Source organism: Drosophila erecta, unplaced genomic scaffold, assembly GCF_003286155.1.
Source record: "Drosophila erecta strain 14021-0224.00,06,07 unplaced genomic scaffold, DereRS2 tig00000246-arrow-arrow-pilon, whole genome shotgun sequence".
NCBI classification, from domain to species: Eukaryota; Metazoa; Arthropoda; class Insecta; order Diptera; family Drosophilidae; genus Drosophila; species Drosophila erecta.
The window spans coordinates 106250-123579 of record NW_020825214.1 but is presented as its reverse complement, the minus strand read 5'-3'; the positions used below and the strand labels follow the sequence as shown (position 1 = coordinate 123579).

Below are 17330 nucleotides of genomic sequence, written 5' to 3'. Positions count from 1 at the left end.
AACAATAAAATAAATGCAAATATGCAACCTGTTTAGTGCAATATTGAATACTTGAGGCAAGACCAGCGGACATAAGCACCTAAGAATCACTTTTTTGAAATTTTGTTCATGTCGCCAGCTATATATTCAAACGAAAATTGGTCTAGTATACAGTAATTTATGATATTAATTAGGTATTATTATGTACTATTCATTACTATTTCTATGATGTATTCAAAAAATTATCATGTTAAGGCAATGCAAAATTAGAGTCACATGGTGGCTATTGATCAAAAATAATATTGATTTAAAGTACATTAACTTGTAAGTGAAAGGCAATTTTGTTAAATTTACAATACATGCATATGTAGAGCTGCTGGCTCGGACAAAAGAGAGAGCCTGGGAGCCAGCTCTAGAGCCAGCACAAAAAATCGTATGCCGTTACGGATCTTGTTATTCTATTGTCTTTGGTTCAAGAGTATACATTTATGAATTCTTTGTGGAATTCGAAACGCTTCATTCTAGATATTTCAACGAGTATAATTATTTCATTGTTGCTTATCTTCAAATCTTTAAAAGATTAAAATACAAATATTTTTATAAGAACAAAAAAAAAATAAAATAAATATAAAAATTAGATCCTTAAAAGTAGAATAAGCGTTGTATCTTTCCTGCCATTGGATAAAAATTTGAAGGATTGAACTGCATTCGTTGGTTTTGAAATTTTTTCATTATTAGCTTCAAATTTGGATTTGAAATTCACACTTTTTGCATTGTTTAATGCTTGAATTGCCAATTACTACTAGAGCCACAACAATACTGGAATATGGGAAAAAACTCTTCAGTGGCTCCGAAGCGTGAACGAGTGAAAAAAGTCAATGAACTCACGCCTCTTATTTTTCGTTTCTGTTTCCTAGCACCACAAAACAAATATTTTTTTCAGAAAGTACCATCTTTTTATTAAAAGGAATACAAAGAAATCGTAAGATCTCTACTAAAGTAAGCAGCAGGCAGAAAAAAGCCTTTGCTTAAATTTTATAATAATTATATATTTAATAAAAGGCTGGGTTTTACCGAATAAAAAACAATTTATGATTAAAAAATAGATAATTTTTTTCCAAATATTCCAATGGCAACGATATGACATTGTCCCTATGAACGCCTTGATCTCGGAACTTCAGAGATTTCAGAGGCAGAGACAAGTTTGATTCCTAACCGTCTTCCTGTGCTCTCAAATCTCGACAAAATGTAAGGTTACTCCACATGTGTGGGTATGTACATATGTGATAGTTATACCCAAGATGTGCAATCGTTCACAATGAAACAATTGCTTGTACATGCTGGCTTCACATGAAAGGTTGCCAACCTGGAGTCAGATAATAGGTATTGTAAAAAATTGTACATACATTGTACATATGTATGTACATACATATGTATATTAAAAAAATTTTGTTGTGCTGAATATTCGACTAAAATAACTTATAAAAAGAAATGCTTCTTTATGTGAGTGCATTTCATGTTATTTTAATTTATTTTTCGACATTTTTTTACGTATGTGTACGTAAGATTATTTTCGACAAAGAAAATTAAATTAAATAGATTTTTATAGGTTCTACGAAGAAATTTTCATCAGAAGTTAAGCAAGCCTCGCCAGATGCAACGCCAACTCGGTATGTACTAACCAAGGTTTGATTTTAATATATTAATTTTAATGCAATTTTTTGTTCCTGAGCATTAAGTATTTGTTTAATTATTGAACGTGAAATGTTGAAAAATATAAAAAGAATGTAACATGTATGTAAGATAAAAGCGCGATCGATCCTTCTTGATACTGAGATCTGTTTGTCGTGATACGAAGATCGGTTCTTCTCGATACGGAACTCGGTTCTTCTCGATACGGAACTCGGTTCTTCTCGATAGCGATTACAAATTTTCTCAATATCGATAAAAATTATCGATAATCATTTGCAACCTGAGAATGGTTCGATCTCTATCTGAGTATGCTGTGAATGATGCGATCTTGGCTAGGTTTTGAGAACGAAAATACTGAAATCGAGATCGTTAAGAACGGTTTTTTCTCTGAGTGTAGAAAGTTGAGGTTATGCATTATGATTCCAGAGACATAAATGCAGACAAACTGTCACGGCCACAATTTAGAAAAACCTATTGCTTATTTTTCCATTGTATCATTTGTCTTGCAACTTTCTATATAAATATATGCCAACAAAACTGTTAGCCACGACGAAAAACCCTCCAACACTGCCATGCTCGCACTATTAAAAATGTTTTGATTTTTTTATTTTATTATTTGTCTGACTAGTTTCTACCGATTTGCTAAAACAATTTCGAAATTTATCTTTCCAACTCCCACTATCTGAAAACGGTTATCTGATAGTTGTGGAACTTGATTTAAGTTCCTTATCTCTGATTAAGTTCTCTCATGTGTTTTTTCTAATATCGAAACGAATACAAACGAACGAAATTAAACGAGAAAACAATTTTAAGCACGTATAGAGAACGTGTAGTCAAATCTTTCGACTATCCAATGCCCCTTACTCTTCGAAAGGAATGGAATGAAGATGGAATTTTGCTTTCGGCATGTGATCCTGATATATACTTTATATTTCGGAAACGCTACTTTCGACCTACAGATCAGAGGACTCACTTTTTCTTTTCTCTACTTTAGGCCCAGTACTCAGGTAAACTGGCCCAAAAATAATATTGTACTATATTCAGCAATTCTTGGTGGCCAAGATACGGTCTCACAAGGCATCCCAAAATACAAATGTAAACATGGGAATTGTAATTAATATTGAAATAAATGGTATAGTAGCTGCTGTTGCTGAAGCAATAGTTACGAATGATCCAAACTATTTTCAGATTCGATTCAATGTAAACAAATACTACTGTCCAAAGACTTCGCCCAATATTTTGCCACCAACAATGTGCCTCTTTTGTATATGACGTTTTTTGTTTTTCGTGGCCTGAATACCTGAAATTTTAAAGGCGACTTATCTTGGAACACTGTTTTCCGAAAAAGACCCGGATCCGATTATTCTGTACAGCCAAATGACAAAATTTATAATTTTTGATTAAATCTTAATAAAAAAAAAATGTAAAGAAATGTGTAGTTAGTATCATGTTGAACAAAATCTTTCGGTGACAAAACAACGATAATATTTCTTATAATATTATTCATAGGGCAATAAATTTATAAAATGTAGTTTATTTATATTTTAAAATTAATGCTTTAAATAGAATTGCATGAAAACGTTCAGTGGTAAATACATTTGTTGATATGTACATATGTTAAATTTCGACTGGCCCCATCTATATATCATTTTTGTTTTGGACTTCCTAATTAAATATTGGGTTTCAAAATACATCTAAGTTACAAGGGTATAGAAGCGTTTTGTTGCCAAAGTCTGCTTTTTTTCTAGTTATCTGTAATTTTGCCTGCAGATCGGTGACTTTTTGATATGTATAGCACTGTGGACGGCAGTGCATTTTGTCATATGGACATACAATTATGAACCTATCATCGTCCGGTCTAAACGAGTTATCGAAAGTAATCAAAATGTAATATTAATTTTGAAAGTGTAAAGGTGTAAATATTAGAAAATTTGAATTTGTAAGGAGTAGGGGATTACTGTGTATAAGGTAGTTTTAAATATTTTTAAATGACTTAAAAAGTGTTTATGTAACGTGGCATATAAAAACAATATAAAAAGAGAGTTTACAATTTGTCAAGAATAAATTAATTTTCCATCACAACATTAGAAGTTTCATATGTATGTTGGAGGTTTAACCGTCACTACATTTTTTGTTACTACCATGTTATATTTGCTCGATAATATTTTCTTGTAATTAGCAAAAGTAACCCTTTTTGTTTTTTTTTTTTTTTTTTTGTATTTTTGACATAATCTAGGTATTATAGTCTTTTTGTGGAACTGATCAAATTCATGCACGAAAGATGGAATTGGTACAATTATTTTAAAATATGTACATACTTATGTACATTAAATATGTACATACATATGTATGTATTTCAAAATGGAAAGCGGCGAGGGCTGTAAAAGCTTTTTAGTTGCACATGTATGCATACATATGTATACATTACATGGATTGTGTTGTTAATAAGTCGCATATTGTATATCCATACTTCATTTTGTATTTGGGTGTAAAAGAAAACGTACATATGTATGTACACATATATAATAGCAATAGATTGTTCAATAGAAAGATTCCCAACCGGTTGTGCAATATGAAGAGCGCAAGAATGAAATCTTCACGATCTTCTGGTTACTTTTATAAGTTTTTGCAAGGCATAGTATGTTCAGCATGTCTTATTTACAATGAGCTATTTTTTTCTTTCTCTGCTATTCACGTAAACACTTAGATACACTTTTTTGGCAAAAGAGAGACATAAGCACTGTAAGTATATGTATGTGTATCCTATGTACATTTGTATATCCGCAGACGAAATACGTATGTTTGTACTTGTGGCGGCTACAGACACATTGAAAAAGACCGCACGATTGCAAATGGTTAACTCGCAAAGACAACGCTCCGATAGAGACTGAATCGAGCGGAGCAGAGCTGTAAACGTGTCTTAGACTAAACGTGGTCGAGAGAACTGAGATACAGTTGGAGACAGAGAGATCCGTTTAAAGCCATGAGCAAGGCGAACAAAGAAACAGGTTAGACATGCAGACATGTTTCAAGACATCGGGAATCTAAGAAGTATGTCGGCTAGAGAAGGGCGCAAGGAAAATGGCAAATACCGTCTGAGTACTATTTACTATTATGAGTACTATTTAAGCAAAAAAATCGCTGGCAGATACCCGCTTACTCAGCTAGAGGAAGTGCGGACGAGAAATTTAAACATTTTCTGGAATATCGATAGAAATTGGGAAACAGAATAATAAAATGAAAATAAACGTAAAATTTTTTTAAAAGTGTGGAAAAAAACTTTTTTTAAAAGTTTTGGTCGCTTTGTGGGCGTTAGAGTGGAATTCATTGAAGACATGAATATAATATATATCACAACTTTTTTCACTCTCTTTTGAGTGCAAGGTGTTTTCTACAAGTCTAAAGATTCTATTTTGCTGAGAGTAAGAGTCTCTTTCATATTTCGTGAGCAATCACTCTGTAAGCCTTCCCGTGTAAGCTGTAAGCACTCCGTGAAAGTCTCTTGGATGTTTTCCGTAACAAGTATTCTAGAATATTTCTGTTACAATGCTTTTGTTAATGGGTAGTTTAATTTGCAGAATCTTTTTTTGAGTGCTTTTGAATGTTTTCTAAATAAAGAAGAGGAAGTGTTCCCAAAGATTATAAAAACCAAAGTACCGGACTAATAAATATTTAATTTTTTATTTTATTTAACTGCAATAAGTCCGTTTACATTTCCATATCAATATCCGTGTTTATTTATACTGGTAGATGTTTGTCACTGTCAGTACCAAAAAAAAAACACCTGTTTATGCGTAAGTTAGTAAAAATGTAGTTGGCTTACAAAAGCATTTTTTTCATAAAGACTTAACTGGATTAAAAAAAAAAGGGTAAAAATTGACTATGGATAATGGATTAAAAATGAGTAGAGCAAAGTCCACCAATGAAATGTACATCATGATGTAGCTTATTTAATTCTTGTTTAGCTTATTATAATTAAAAATATCCCTTTTTACGTTTTTGGGGGAAATTTTTATTTTTGGGACTTTTTATTTTCCCAAATGCAAAACAATTTTTATTATTATTGTAGGCGCGGTGCCACGTCCACAGTTCTTGGGATACGCAGATTTATGGTATAAATGCAATGCAAAAAAAATAAATCAATGCAAAAAAATAAACTAAATATCTTTCTTCGTTCTGGAGTTATAAAATACAAAAATAAATGAGGGGCGGGCCAAACACACAATTTTTGGTATCATAAAAGAATTGAGCTAGTGTTACCATACACAAACAACATAAACTGAATATCTATCTCCGTTCTGGAGTTAATCATTTTGCCCAGAACAAGTGGCCCATAATGCGTTGGCAGGAATAAATTTGTAAAACAAAACCTCGGTCATTAACAATCGCTCCCGAGGGCAATCCCAATCTGGCCAGCAGGAGCGTCCCGAGCAACCGCGCCTCCAAGCATAAGGAATTTGCCGCTGCGGCACAATATATTGGCGGTCTGCTCCGTGCAATGAGGTTTGCGACCAAACTTTCCCAGGATAACACACAATCCGCATAAACGCAATCGGCGATCAAGGGTGATCAAACGTCAAAATTGTACCAACTTAGAAGTCGTAGGTTTTTATTGTTGTGGAGACGTCGATAGTTTTCCACTTTATATTGCGAGCTGTGGCGTTGGGGGTATTCCGCCTCAGGAGAATAAGACTGAGCGACGCTGCCAAAGAAATAAACTGATCAATCGTCCGCAATCAAAGGCGTAACATGCAGTATCCGCAGACGAATTCACCAACGTGTATTTTTAAAAACAATGAAGTTAAAATATTGGAATTGATTGATAAATACTTTCACTATATAAATTTACTAAATCATTTGGTGAAAAAAGAAAAAAATTTAATAATTTTACTTTGTTATTAATGAGTTTTTCTTTTTTTCTTAAATTTGTAATCTGCCTAATATTAAAAAAATATTATTAATGAGAAAATGCATTCCTTGCTTATTGGTGATATAGTATACCTAAAATATTAGGTACGTGAGGTTATAATATATCAAAAGATTGAAATTATCGATATTATATGTATTTATATTTAATATAATTTTGTATACTCGTTACTCACTTCATTATTTCATTTCCGAGAACTTCATTCTTTTATACTATTATGAGAAAGAGTTTCAGAAGACTGCTTGTAAGCATATAATATTGTAATATCAGAAGTATTTGCAGAGTTTGTCTTGTATCGTTTTGAAGAATATGAACGGCCATAGAATTCTAGGAGCAGGTTATTGAAAAAAAAAAAAAGGCTGAATAGTTTGACCAGTTCGCTGGATAATTGTTCCAACAATATCCAATGAACAGCACAATACAAAAGTTAGCCAGTGAGAGAGGGAATTGGTAGGTAAATAGAAGATGTTTACATTAATCATTCACCGAGGCCTTCAAAAATAGTATAAAAAAAACCGATAAATGAAGTCTCCGCGGTGGAGTCCCGAGAGCAGTTGTTGTTCCGATATGTCAACATGTTGGCCAAAATTTAAAAAATATTCGAATTTTTTTTATTTTATCGCCAATTTCTATCGCGATAAATTTATATTTTCATTCATTCATTACCCTGCTTTCTTTATTTAATGAAATAAGCAATAATGAAAATAGCAATCGTCCGATATATATAACAGGGGGAGCTAGTTAACCTGTAAGCAGGGATCAAGAACCATGATATAAATTTTAAATGACATAAGATGATCGTATTGCGCGTCTGGCGATAACCCTTTTTGCACGCAAAGGTATTGTGGGACAGTGTGGACATACGAACGACGGACTTGCGCGTATTGCGCGTCTGGCGATAACCCTTTTTGCACGCAAAGGTATTGTGGGACAGTGTGGACATACGAACGACGGACTTTACGATTCTATACCCTCTTCAGTGATGATTTATTTTATTCTCGTTATGCTAAAAAGGAACTGCTAAAGAGCTAGAAAAAGCACATGGCTTACGTGCAGCATATTTTTTGATCCATTTTGAATTGCTAAGAACACAAAATATATTTGAAATTTAAATACATTTTTGACAATTGTAAAATTATTTAAATCAAGCATTTTTTGAGCGGCATGGTTTAATCAAATGCTCACTAGCTGGATCCTATATTAGTAACGTTCCAAGAGAACAACTGATCTCGCTCTATACAAATCACGCATCTGTTGTTGAACAGCAATTGCACTAATGTATATATATCAGTTCTTCAAAAAAGTAAATCTATAATACAAACATTACTAATTTACTAATTCTTACTGCTAACATCATCCATTATTATTATTACAATTTTAAAAAACATACTCATCGGATTTTATTACCAAAATCCATCATCACCTTAGCACGAGTATTAATACGAAAAAAACGTTTACACTACGCTTACTCATGTTATTGCATTTTATCAGCGTTAAATAAAAGATTAAAATTAAATAGCAATTAAACTGCGTAGACCAATTTTCAAAAATAAACAAGATAACAATGTCAAAATACCATTAGGTAAAATACCAAAAAAAGCAAAGAAAACTTCATTATTTCCCATAACTAAGCCCTATGCTTAGGTTCGTTATTCGTAAAAAATAGAAACGAAACGAAAGTGTAAGCATCAAAACCACATGTAAATTTTGGTAAATCTCTATTTCGAAGCTAGGGCCCCAAAACGCACATCGGGTATCCACTGTAAAGCGCATAAGATGGAAGTAGACTATTTTTTCCCTTATCTAATTGCCAATAAAGTTATTCCATAATCTCAAAATCACCATGTTCTTGGTGTAAAAGGGGCTTCCTTATATCGATTAAACATCTTGGTTAAACATCTTTGGCGCAGCATGGTAACACTGCAACTGAACATATAAAACGAGGACTGATCCATTTAGAATAAACAGCGCGACGAGGTCCCGCATAGACTGAAAAGCAGTTAGCTTACGGTTCAACACAAATCCTTACCAACGACGCGGTCTTGTACCCGCAGCCTAAATTGCCGCGATGCCGTGCTGGTATTACGACAAAAAGGAGCTGCGGGAGACGCCCTCGATCTTAGACGGAATAAGTTTCGATACGGAGCGCCGGTACCGAAAAGAGGGTGCTCGATTTATCATGGAATGTGGCACCAAGATGGGCTTGGGCCACAACACGATGGCCACCGGTGTTGTATATTTTCACCGATTTTACATGTTTCATTCGTTCCGGAGCTTCCCCCGATACGTGACTGCGTGCTGCTGCCTGTTCTTTGCTGGCAAGGTGGAGGAGACGCCTAAGAAGTGTCGCGACATTATTAAAACTGCTCGTGGCATCCTTACCGACAACTACTTCTACTCGTTTGGCGACGACCCTAAAGAGGAGGTGATGACGCTTGAGCGCATTCTGCTGCAGACCATCAAATTCGATTTGCAGGTAGAGCATCCATACACCTTTCTTCTAAAATACGCTAAGTGTTTCAAAGGCGACCAGCAGAAGCTGCAGAAGATGGTTCAAATGGCGTGGAACTTTGTCAACGACTCTCTCAGCACCGTAGTCTGTCTACAGTGGGAGCCGGAGATTATCGCCGTGGCTCTTATCCATTTGGCCAGCAAGCTAAGCAAATTCACTGTGCAAGACTGGGAAGGCCGCCAGCCACAGCACCAGCGTTGGTGGGACATGTTTGTGTCTGATGTGACAATGGAAATACTCGAGGACATCTGCCACCAAGTTCTAGACCTATACCAATCAACTCAAAAAGAAGCGCACCAGCCGAGCAGTCCGCCCCAAAAACCGCCAAGCAGGGCCGACAGTCCAAAAGCCGTCAAGCTTTCCAATTCGACAGGTATTGGTCCACCTTCCGTTCCACAACAGCCGCCGTCCCCAGCATGTGGCAACGGGGGGGTACTGGAAGTTAGCAACATTCAGAGCATTAAGTCCATAGCCAGTGGCGTGCCAATCATAGGTTCTAGCGACTCCCAGAATATGTTACAGGGCCCAACTCCTCCTGGCCAGCCTCCCGGCTACCACCTTTATCATGCACCGCCACCGCCGCCCCCGCCGGTTGTGCCTATGGCGACCTACCCCTCTTCCGGATGGGGAGTTCAGCAGACAGTGGCCGGACACTATAGCGGAAGTGCTGCACCACCACCGCCAATGCCGCCCAGCCTGCCACCAGGAAGCAGTGGCTACTACAGCACAGGCGTGCGTCCATCGCAGCAGCGGTACCAGTAGAGATGCATGATGGATGCAATGACGAATAAATAAGTAAAGAATAATTTTTATATTAGTACTAACAGACCGTTCGGAGTAGGATGTAGAGGTGAGATCTGTGTTTGGAATTTTTTTTTTACTAGACTCTATACTCAATTTTGTTCGAGACTGTAGCGTAACATTCTCGATTGCTTTTCTCTGATTTCTATTCCTTGTGCAGAGTTGCTTACCCTTACCCTTTTATATGTACATTATTGAACTGAAACTGAAAAAAAACTGAATAAAACCAATTTAATTAAAAACAAATATTTTAAATGAGATTCTCTAATTTAAATTTTATTATCATGTTAATATAGAAATCAAATTTGACCCTAACATGTGCCAATGAACGACGCGTTGCGACAAAGCGAACCCGGAACCCGTGCGTTACGGCAAATAAAAGTGTACATAAGACCTTTTTTTTTTGAATTCAACAAATATGTGCACAAATTTTGAAAGCCCCACTTTCCAACAGGTCATAAATCCCATTATGCCTTTGTGTTCATTCCTACATAACCCGGATATAAATATTATAGAGCAAGTTGTAAGATCTTAGAATTGCTAGTCAAAAAATTATATTTTAGTCAGATATGTGTTAATAACTTACTTAACTATACGGAATTCCATCATATTGTAATGTTACGGTACATTTTAATATTTGCCTTTTCAACGAAATATAAAAAACCGGATTTTAAAAAATGATTTTAACAAACAATCCTTGCGTTTGAACAACTTTTTTGAACTTGATTGAACTCATTTTTTATTTTTTTCCCCACTTTTTACCGATATTTCAGAAAATTTTAAAATTTCTCGTTTGCACTTCCACTAGCTGAGTAACGGGTATCTGATAGTCGGGGAACTTCACTATAACATTCTATCTTGTTTTTTACTCTTTAAATAACGGCTATAAAAATAAGATGTTTTTTGATTATTCCCGCGTTTATGGACTTCCAAATGTTAGTTTATCAGAATTTGATTAAATTTGTATTTTCAGGAAATATTTCATTTATGACAAAAAAATTTGCAAGTTTAAAATTATTTTCTTTAATTTGCGGAGTACTACTAAAACTTTGATTTAAGTTGCTTAAATGCATTCAAAATTTCATTTTTGATCTAAACATTAAAAAATTGGTTTTTTAAAAATGTAGAAAGCTGGAACTTGTTGTAGCTAGCAGATCAAGCACTGATTCTAAGTATCGGCCAACGTTGTCCGTCTTGAGGAATTAGAAAATAAAAATTCCCGTCAAATTGTCCCGTATAGTCTAGAAAATTAATCTTACTATTGCCAAACTTTCCTTTCCATATAGTTCCTAATATCAAAACAACGCTCGTACTCTAACCCTCCATCATTATATTTCTTACTTGTTACGATTATATCGAACAAACGGTACATGAGTAAATACATAATGATCATTCTGACATTCTTTTAATTTAAAATACGTTTTGTTTGCCCTGAAAGCGAAATGTCCTATATTTTAGTTGTTATTGGTCACAACAGATGTGATTTCTTAGGAATTCTTTAATCATGCGATTCCTGAACATAAAAATAATTATTATCAAAACTCATCATAACAAAAAAAAAATATTAAACCGTTTGGGATTACCTTTTTTTTTTTTGTTTTTGAGATTTGTTTACTCTTTCTTTCGAGCGTTGTCCATAGTGTTGTTTGGTTGTTATTGTATGCTCATTTACAATACAAATTACAAATACAACCATAACACGAACTGACAAGAACATGGGACAACGAACCAACAACGGAAACTACAACAACAATACCATGAGAAACCAAAAACAACAAAATAACTATAGAAATTAAGCAAAAACAGCGAAAAAACAGGGAAGCCGTAGAGATATTCCAATTACCCACGACAAGAACACACATAAAATTATTTATCGGACTCCTAAGTTACTGAAAGAAAGAAAACTGCGAGATTTCGGAAGTCTATAAAAATGTCAGGAAAATCAAAAGCGACCAAGGAGCGAAGTTTAACTCTGTTCTCTTCAAAGACATCTGTAAGCAATTTAGCATTTACTTATATTTCACATCATTCCAACAATCAACAGTAGAACGGTTGCACTCAACGCTTAATAGAACCAATAGGATTATTTACAAAGTCAGGAAAGACCAGACGAAATTATGGCAGAAACGTTAATAAGATACAATTATTCACAGGAAAGACACACATTTTTAATAGAACATTCGAATATTCAGACGAACATGATTATTTACAAAAACTTAACGAATTTAAAATAAAATTATACACCCAAGTACAGACAGAAATGACAGTAAAGACCAAAGAAAGAATACAGAAACTGAATGGAACAAAAACAGACCCAATACCGTTAACAGCAGAATTTAGAAAAAGAACCGAAGAAATAAAATAACACCAAGATTTTCAAAACACATAGTTAGAGCAGATCACGGAAAACATTGAATCAAAGAAAGGACAAAAAGTCCATAAAGAAAAATAAAAATTAAAGATAGGCAAACAGTTTAGTAAGTCGAAAAAAAAGAATAATATATTAATAAGTACAAGCAAATGAGCATGCACAAATGCTATAAGTCACGCACTCATCGTACTCAATTTCCAGAAAACACAACACGAGTATATTACATTTATATCATCGAGAATAGACGTGTTTTCACTTAATAGTTTCGCAGACTAGATATGTATTTAATTGAAACAGCGTTACCCTTCAAGCCACGGTTTGTAACTCGCGCACCGTGACGGAGGTGGACTTACATTCCGATCTAGACAGCTATTAAATATGGTGCCGTTATAACTTACTAAACTTAAATGGCTTTAGACTTTCTAGGATCAATGTAAGTAATAATGTAAGTATACAGCGCAAATCGTGAGGTTGTAGAGTGATCTCAGTCTAATATATGAGAATATGTGAATTATTTGGTACCAATGTACTCAAAACAATTGTATAGTACATTTATTTCAAGGGTATTCCCAAAAGTTGCAGTATAGATTTATTTTTTCTTAGATATGTTCCACGAAGCATTCATATTAGAAGGTAACCGATTTGTTTAAGAGTTTCAAAGAAATGTTAAGTTATGGTGTGGGGCAGTTTCTTAATTACTTTCTTTCTAGGTAAAGCTCGATTATTAAATCATTTAAATACACTTAAGCATCGTCGGCGAGCCGTGAGAACAGTTGTATCCCCTTGTATATCGCTAACAGGAAGAATTTGTAAGAGAGGTTCCCAGGCAAGAGTAAACACAGGTCGAATATATTTAGACGTTATAATTAATCATTAATTTACAGGCGTGTGTGTATGTGTATATGTTAAAAATAAATAGCGCGTTAGACCGAAGGTGGGTGTTCTATCTCTCCGTCGTATGCACTCCCCACAAACGAGCGAGCGATCAGGTGATCGGCGCTCTCCCGCACATTGGGATAAGCAGCAAACTGGATAGGCCACCCGCCAATGTTAGACCTAGCATCCTTGTCCCGTTGGTGACGGCTGGGAATAGGATGGGCGAGGGTTTGTTTTTGCTCAAAACAGGCCTGACTTTGGGTGCAACTTGTACCTTTTTGTATACTGGGCATCCTCTATATGACGCGGGGTGATCGGCTTGGCTTGTGAAGGCAGCGTGCTTTCTCTTCCTCCTTTTTTTGAGTACTCTTCCGAGTCGTGAAAGCCTTCACATTTCAGGCAGCGAAATTCCTGGATGCCGTATCGCTGGGTATGTCCAAATCCATGACAACTGAAGCTTTGATACAGTTTTTCATAGTACCGATTTCAATTACTTCCTCTAGCTTTAAGGCTTTGGTTTGGCTACCCTTAAGATGTTTCTTGTTTGGTGATCTGTGATGCTGCCACTCCCTTCGTAGTCGTCGTTTTTCAAGCAACAGCTGTTCATAATGTCGGCTTGTTTTGTTGTGTTTTAATAAAGCGTGTGTTTCTGGTGGCGTGTGTTTGCAGCTTCAACTAGTGCTCACCAAATTATACCAGCCAATTTATAAATATCCGCATTATGTAGATGGTTCAGTCTGGGTGAATATAATTTCTTGTACCTTGTTCAGTTGGTTGTATAGCTTGTAATCTTATAAATTCGTTCCATTTGTGGCGTTTGCATAAGCTTAAGTAAGACTGGAGAGTTATCAAATGCTAAATCTGGAAGTGACTCACCAGATATTAGAATTCGAGGAATCCTTTTAGTGATAGCAAAATCAATTAGGTCTGGTAGCTTTTTTTGGATCTGCTGCTCAAAATGTGCACACGTGGAAAAATGTAGTCCAGCTTATTTTGCGCCTTGATGATCACATTGTGTGCTTAGCGTTGAGTGCAAGTACAGGCTTATGCTGCAAACGCCGCTGGCATTCCCTTTTATATATTGTTATATATATTAAAAGATGCACTATTAAAGATGCACTTTGCCGGAGTCCCAGGTTCCAACCTTTTTCGGTTGCTAGGCCGCTTTCCTGCACCTCGATTTGTGGGGACTTTTAAGACGCCCTTCTCCAGCCTCCTCTCGTTGACCATCACCTTCTTGATCTCAGCCTTGTTTTCTCAGCCTAGTAGCCGACAAGTTTAGCGGCTCGACGTGGCATCTCGATCCTCGCGCTCTGCTCCAGTCTCCCATCTACTGCGGCTGTTTGCTTCTCATCACAAGTGCTGTATTTGAACTTCACGCCGTCGGCGCGACCCCGAGGCCATTCCGCGTCCTCCCTGCTTTGTTTGTCGCACGTGACGGTAAGACATCCTGGCCCTCAAACCACCTCATCATCTTCCGACGACACCTCCGGGGTGACTGTCTCCCCCCTCATCATCTTCGCTCCCGGAGGAGAGCGTGCCGTGCCACCGGGTGTGCTGGTTCTCGACGTCCGGGATCTACTTCGGCAGTACCGGGGATGGAGATCGCGACACCAGGGGTGACGCCAGGAATTGGCTAATTGGATAGGAATCGGTATCCGTCTAAAGACAGACTTGAGTTATCCTCTTCGCGACGAAACCCCGGTTTTCTTGCCTGCTCCTTGCTTGCTGTTTCGATACCGCTTCACCAAGCGGGTTCTGCTGCCTCTGTTTTAGCATTCAATTTCTTCTAGCCTGTTGGCGCCCGCACTCCCTGGCTTCAAGTCGCTGATGTTAGCCGTCTTTATCTTCCTGGTCGCCGCGTGCCCCAGCATACAAATCACTGGTGACTTGAATTTTTGTATCCTGAGAGGTCCGCCGAACCTCCGTGCCAACTTCGCCGCAATGCCTTCGACTGCATTTAACAGATGGTGCTCCAGATGGTGCTTGGGTTTCCAGGGTCCTTCCGCAGGATATAATGGCGCGTCTGTTCTTGCGCCGCCTTCTCGATTTCCTTCCGCACCAGTTCGAAGATTTCCTTAAATTTTCCTGCGTTCTCTACCGGCTTATGTGTAATCCTGCCCATCCCAGCCGTCTGCTCGTCAAATAAGGCGTTTGGCAGCATTGGCTCTCTTCCTTGCGTGATGAATGCCAGCGAATATCCAATATCCGCCACACTCGTATTCACTGCCAGCTCTAGCCAGTTCTTATCCCACGTCCTCTGATAGTTCTCAGCGACTGCGCGATCATTGTTTTGACGGTCTTGTTGGCCCTTTCCGTTGTGTTGTCATGCGACATGGTATCGCACTCTCAGCTCCTCCAGGAACTTTTTGAATGCCCTGCTTGTAAACTGCACTCCGCATCATTACCTTGGACACTCCGTATCTGGCTACTACTCGCTCTCGAATGGTCGGACGGCAGAAGCATTGAATTCCCGTGCTTTGACCGAGGCAAGGGGCCCACAAAATCCGCACACACGGCAAATGGTTCCTCTGGCACCTGGGTTACCATTTTCCCGGTTGCGTGTAGTAGATTTGGCTTGTATTTCATAAAACTTTTTTTGCTATTCAGCCACTTCAGGGATATATGTTATCTTTTATCACTTCAAAGTGGTAGACCTCCAGGTATGGTGTCAATTTCCTGAAGACCCACGCTATTGCTAAACATTGTTTTTCCGTTGAAGAGTAGTTCTTCTGCGCTCCATTCAGCGATCTACTGGAGTAGGATACTACTCGCTCGCCGCGATCAGACGGCGCCAAGCCCATAATCGCTGGCGTCTGTCTGCAACACAAATGTCTTTGCGAAGTCGAGACACGCCAGTATTGGTACGCCAGTATTCCTTCACGTTTCCTGGCGGCTTCATCTGTGCTATCGTCGCCACCCTCTCTGGATCCGTCTCAATGCCTTGGTCCGTTATGCGATGCCCTAAGTACTGCAATTCCATCAAAAAAAATTTACCGAAAAATTTTCCGATCACTATAATATCAACATTGTATGCGAAGGCGTGTGCATCATCTCGGGGCCTATCACTTGGTCCGCTCGAAAGTCGCCGACGACGAATTGAGTCCGAAAGACATCACTTTTCATTGATGTCCCCTGTTGATGTTCCTTGCAGCATTACTAAGTCGGCTAGTTCCGACTTTAGGAATGCATCAACATTCTCCTTCGAGAAGTCTGCTGCCCTCTCCACGATTGCTACTGTCAGTCTCTCACTTCGACCCGTTGTGCCAACCGGTATTGCCACGCTGAGTCCTGCGCACTCCATCCTCACTCCCGTTTTTGTTAGGAAGTTTTAACCCAGTACTAGAGCGCCGATTATGTTACAGTCCTCTCTCGGAGTCCTATATCGACTTCGATCAGCGAGTTGACTTCTTCATATCGCCCATTTGCCATCCACACTTCCCTTCTAGTGGGTACGACCTTCCCGCCGCCTGTAACCTGTCCGCCAGCTGCTGCTTTCGCTGTAGCCTCTCCTTCCTATCGGGGCTGCCTTCCCGTCGTTCGTGTCATGCTAGCGAAGTCGAGGCTCCTCACCAGACCTTCAACGCCGGTGACTTAAAGCTCTACGGCCGGTCTCTTTCCGTAATCCTTTTCTAACGCCTCCAGTATAGCGACCGATTCGGCCTTGTGTGCGGTCTGTTCGAAGAATTCGGAAAGCGTCTTCCGAATTTCCTCGACCAAGCCATCCAGCTTGATCCCTAGGGCGTTTGCTATTGCGGGAGAGTCATCCCTTTTCAAGTTGTATAGCCACGCCTTCCCGAACTTATCTGCCAACTTAGGACTATCACGGTTGGCCACCAGATATTCACTGTTATTCTTGGTTCTGCTCGCTACGAGTTCCAACGGGTAGCTCAGAGAGTTATTGTTTGTTCGTTCCACCAAACTTATGATTTGTGTGAGGGCCCGACCTAGAAGAAGACAGGACTTCAGGCTTAAGTCAGCTTTATTACCAGATCACTAAATATGGACTCCTACGGTCCTCGCCGTTTCTAACTGCGTCTTGTGCGTTCTCACTGACAAGTTTCTTATCGACTAGTGCGCTTTCTCACTGACGGGTTTATTATTTACTGCCTGGCTTCTCGATGACTATCCCGAGCTGCGCGTGCGCCGTCCTTTAATAGGCCGCGGCGAAC

At 38.1% G+C, this 17330-nt stretch overlaps 2 protein-coding genes and 3 long non-coding RNA genes across 9 annotated transcripts in view; 3 read left to right on the top strand and 2 right to left on the bottom strand.

Annotated features, from left to right (window-relative positions):
- LOC6548598 overlaps nucleotides 1-4837 on the bottom strand; it is a 37605-nt gene extending 32768 nt beyond the window's left edge. For 3 of the 5 annotated variants that reach the window (XM_001973907.3, XM_026982859.1, XM_026982860.1), the window contains exon 1: nucleotides 4232-4385. The gene's annotated coding sequence lies outside the window, so the exon portion shown is untranslated. Of the gene's footprint in view, nucleotides 1-4231; nucleotides 4414-4442 lie in introns of those variants that run through there. The other 2 variants (XM_026982857.1, XM_026982856.1) reach the window with 2 other exon arrangements.
- LOC113564607 lies at nucleotides 2384-3136 on the top strand. Its single transcript, XR_003408126.1, has 2 exons — nucleotides 2384-2803; nucleotides 2860-3136. It is a non-coding gene; the product is annotated as an uncharacterized LOC113564607 (long non-coding RNA).
- Nucleotides 3424-4923, top strand: LOC113564608. Its single transcript, XR_003408127.1, has 2 exons — nucleotides 3424-3610; nucleotides 4379-4923. It is a non-coding gene; the product is annotated as an uncharacterized LOC113564608 (long non-coding RNA).
- A 920-nt stretch (nucleotides 4924-5843) lies between these two features.
- On the bottom strand, nucleotides 5844-6829 carry LOC113564611. The gene is made up of 2 exons (XR_003408131.1): nucleotides 6774-6829; nucleotides 5844-6373 (listed from the first exon to the last, which is right to left on the bottom strand). It is a non-coding gene; the product is annotated as an uncharacterized LOC113564611 (long non-coding RNA).
- Nucleotides 6830-8457: 1628 nt separating this feature from the next.
- Nucleotides 8458-10157, top strand: LOC6548599 (cyclin-K). Its single transcript, XM_001973908.3, has one exon. It carries the CDS (start codon nucleotides 8667-8669, stop codon nucleotides 9870-9872), a length of 1206 nt encoding a protein of 401 aa, XP_001973944.1. The 5' UTR covers nucleotides 8458-8666; the 3' UTR covers nucleotides 9873-10157.
- The last annotated feature ends 7173 nt before the right edge of the window (nucleotides 10158-17330 follow it).

What these genes read in the sequence shown, in the direction of transcription:
- LOC6548599 (XM_001973908.3), top strand. Translation starts at nt 8,667, where the DNA reads ATGCCGTGCTGGTATTACGACAAAAAGGAGCTGCGGGAGACGCCCTCG.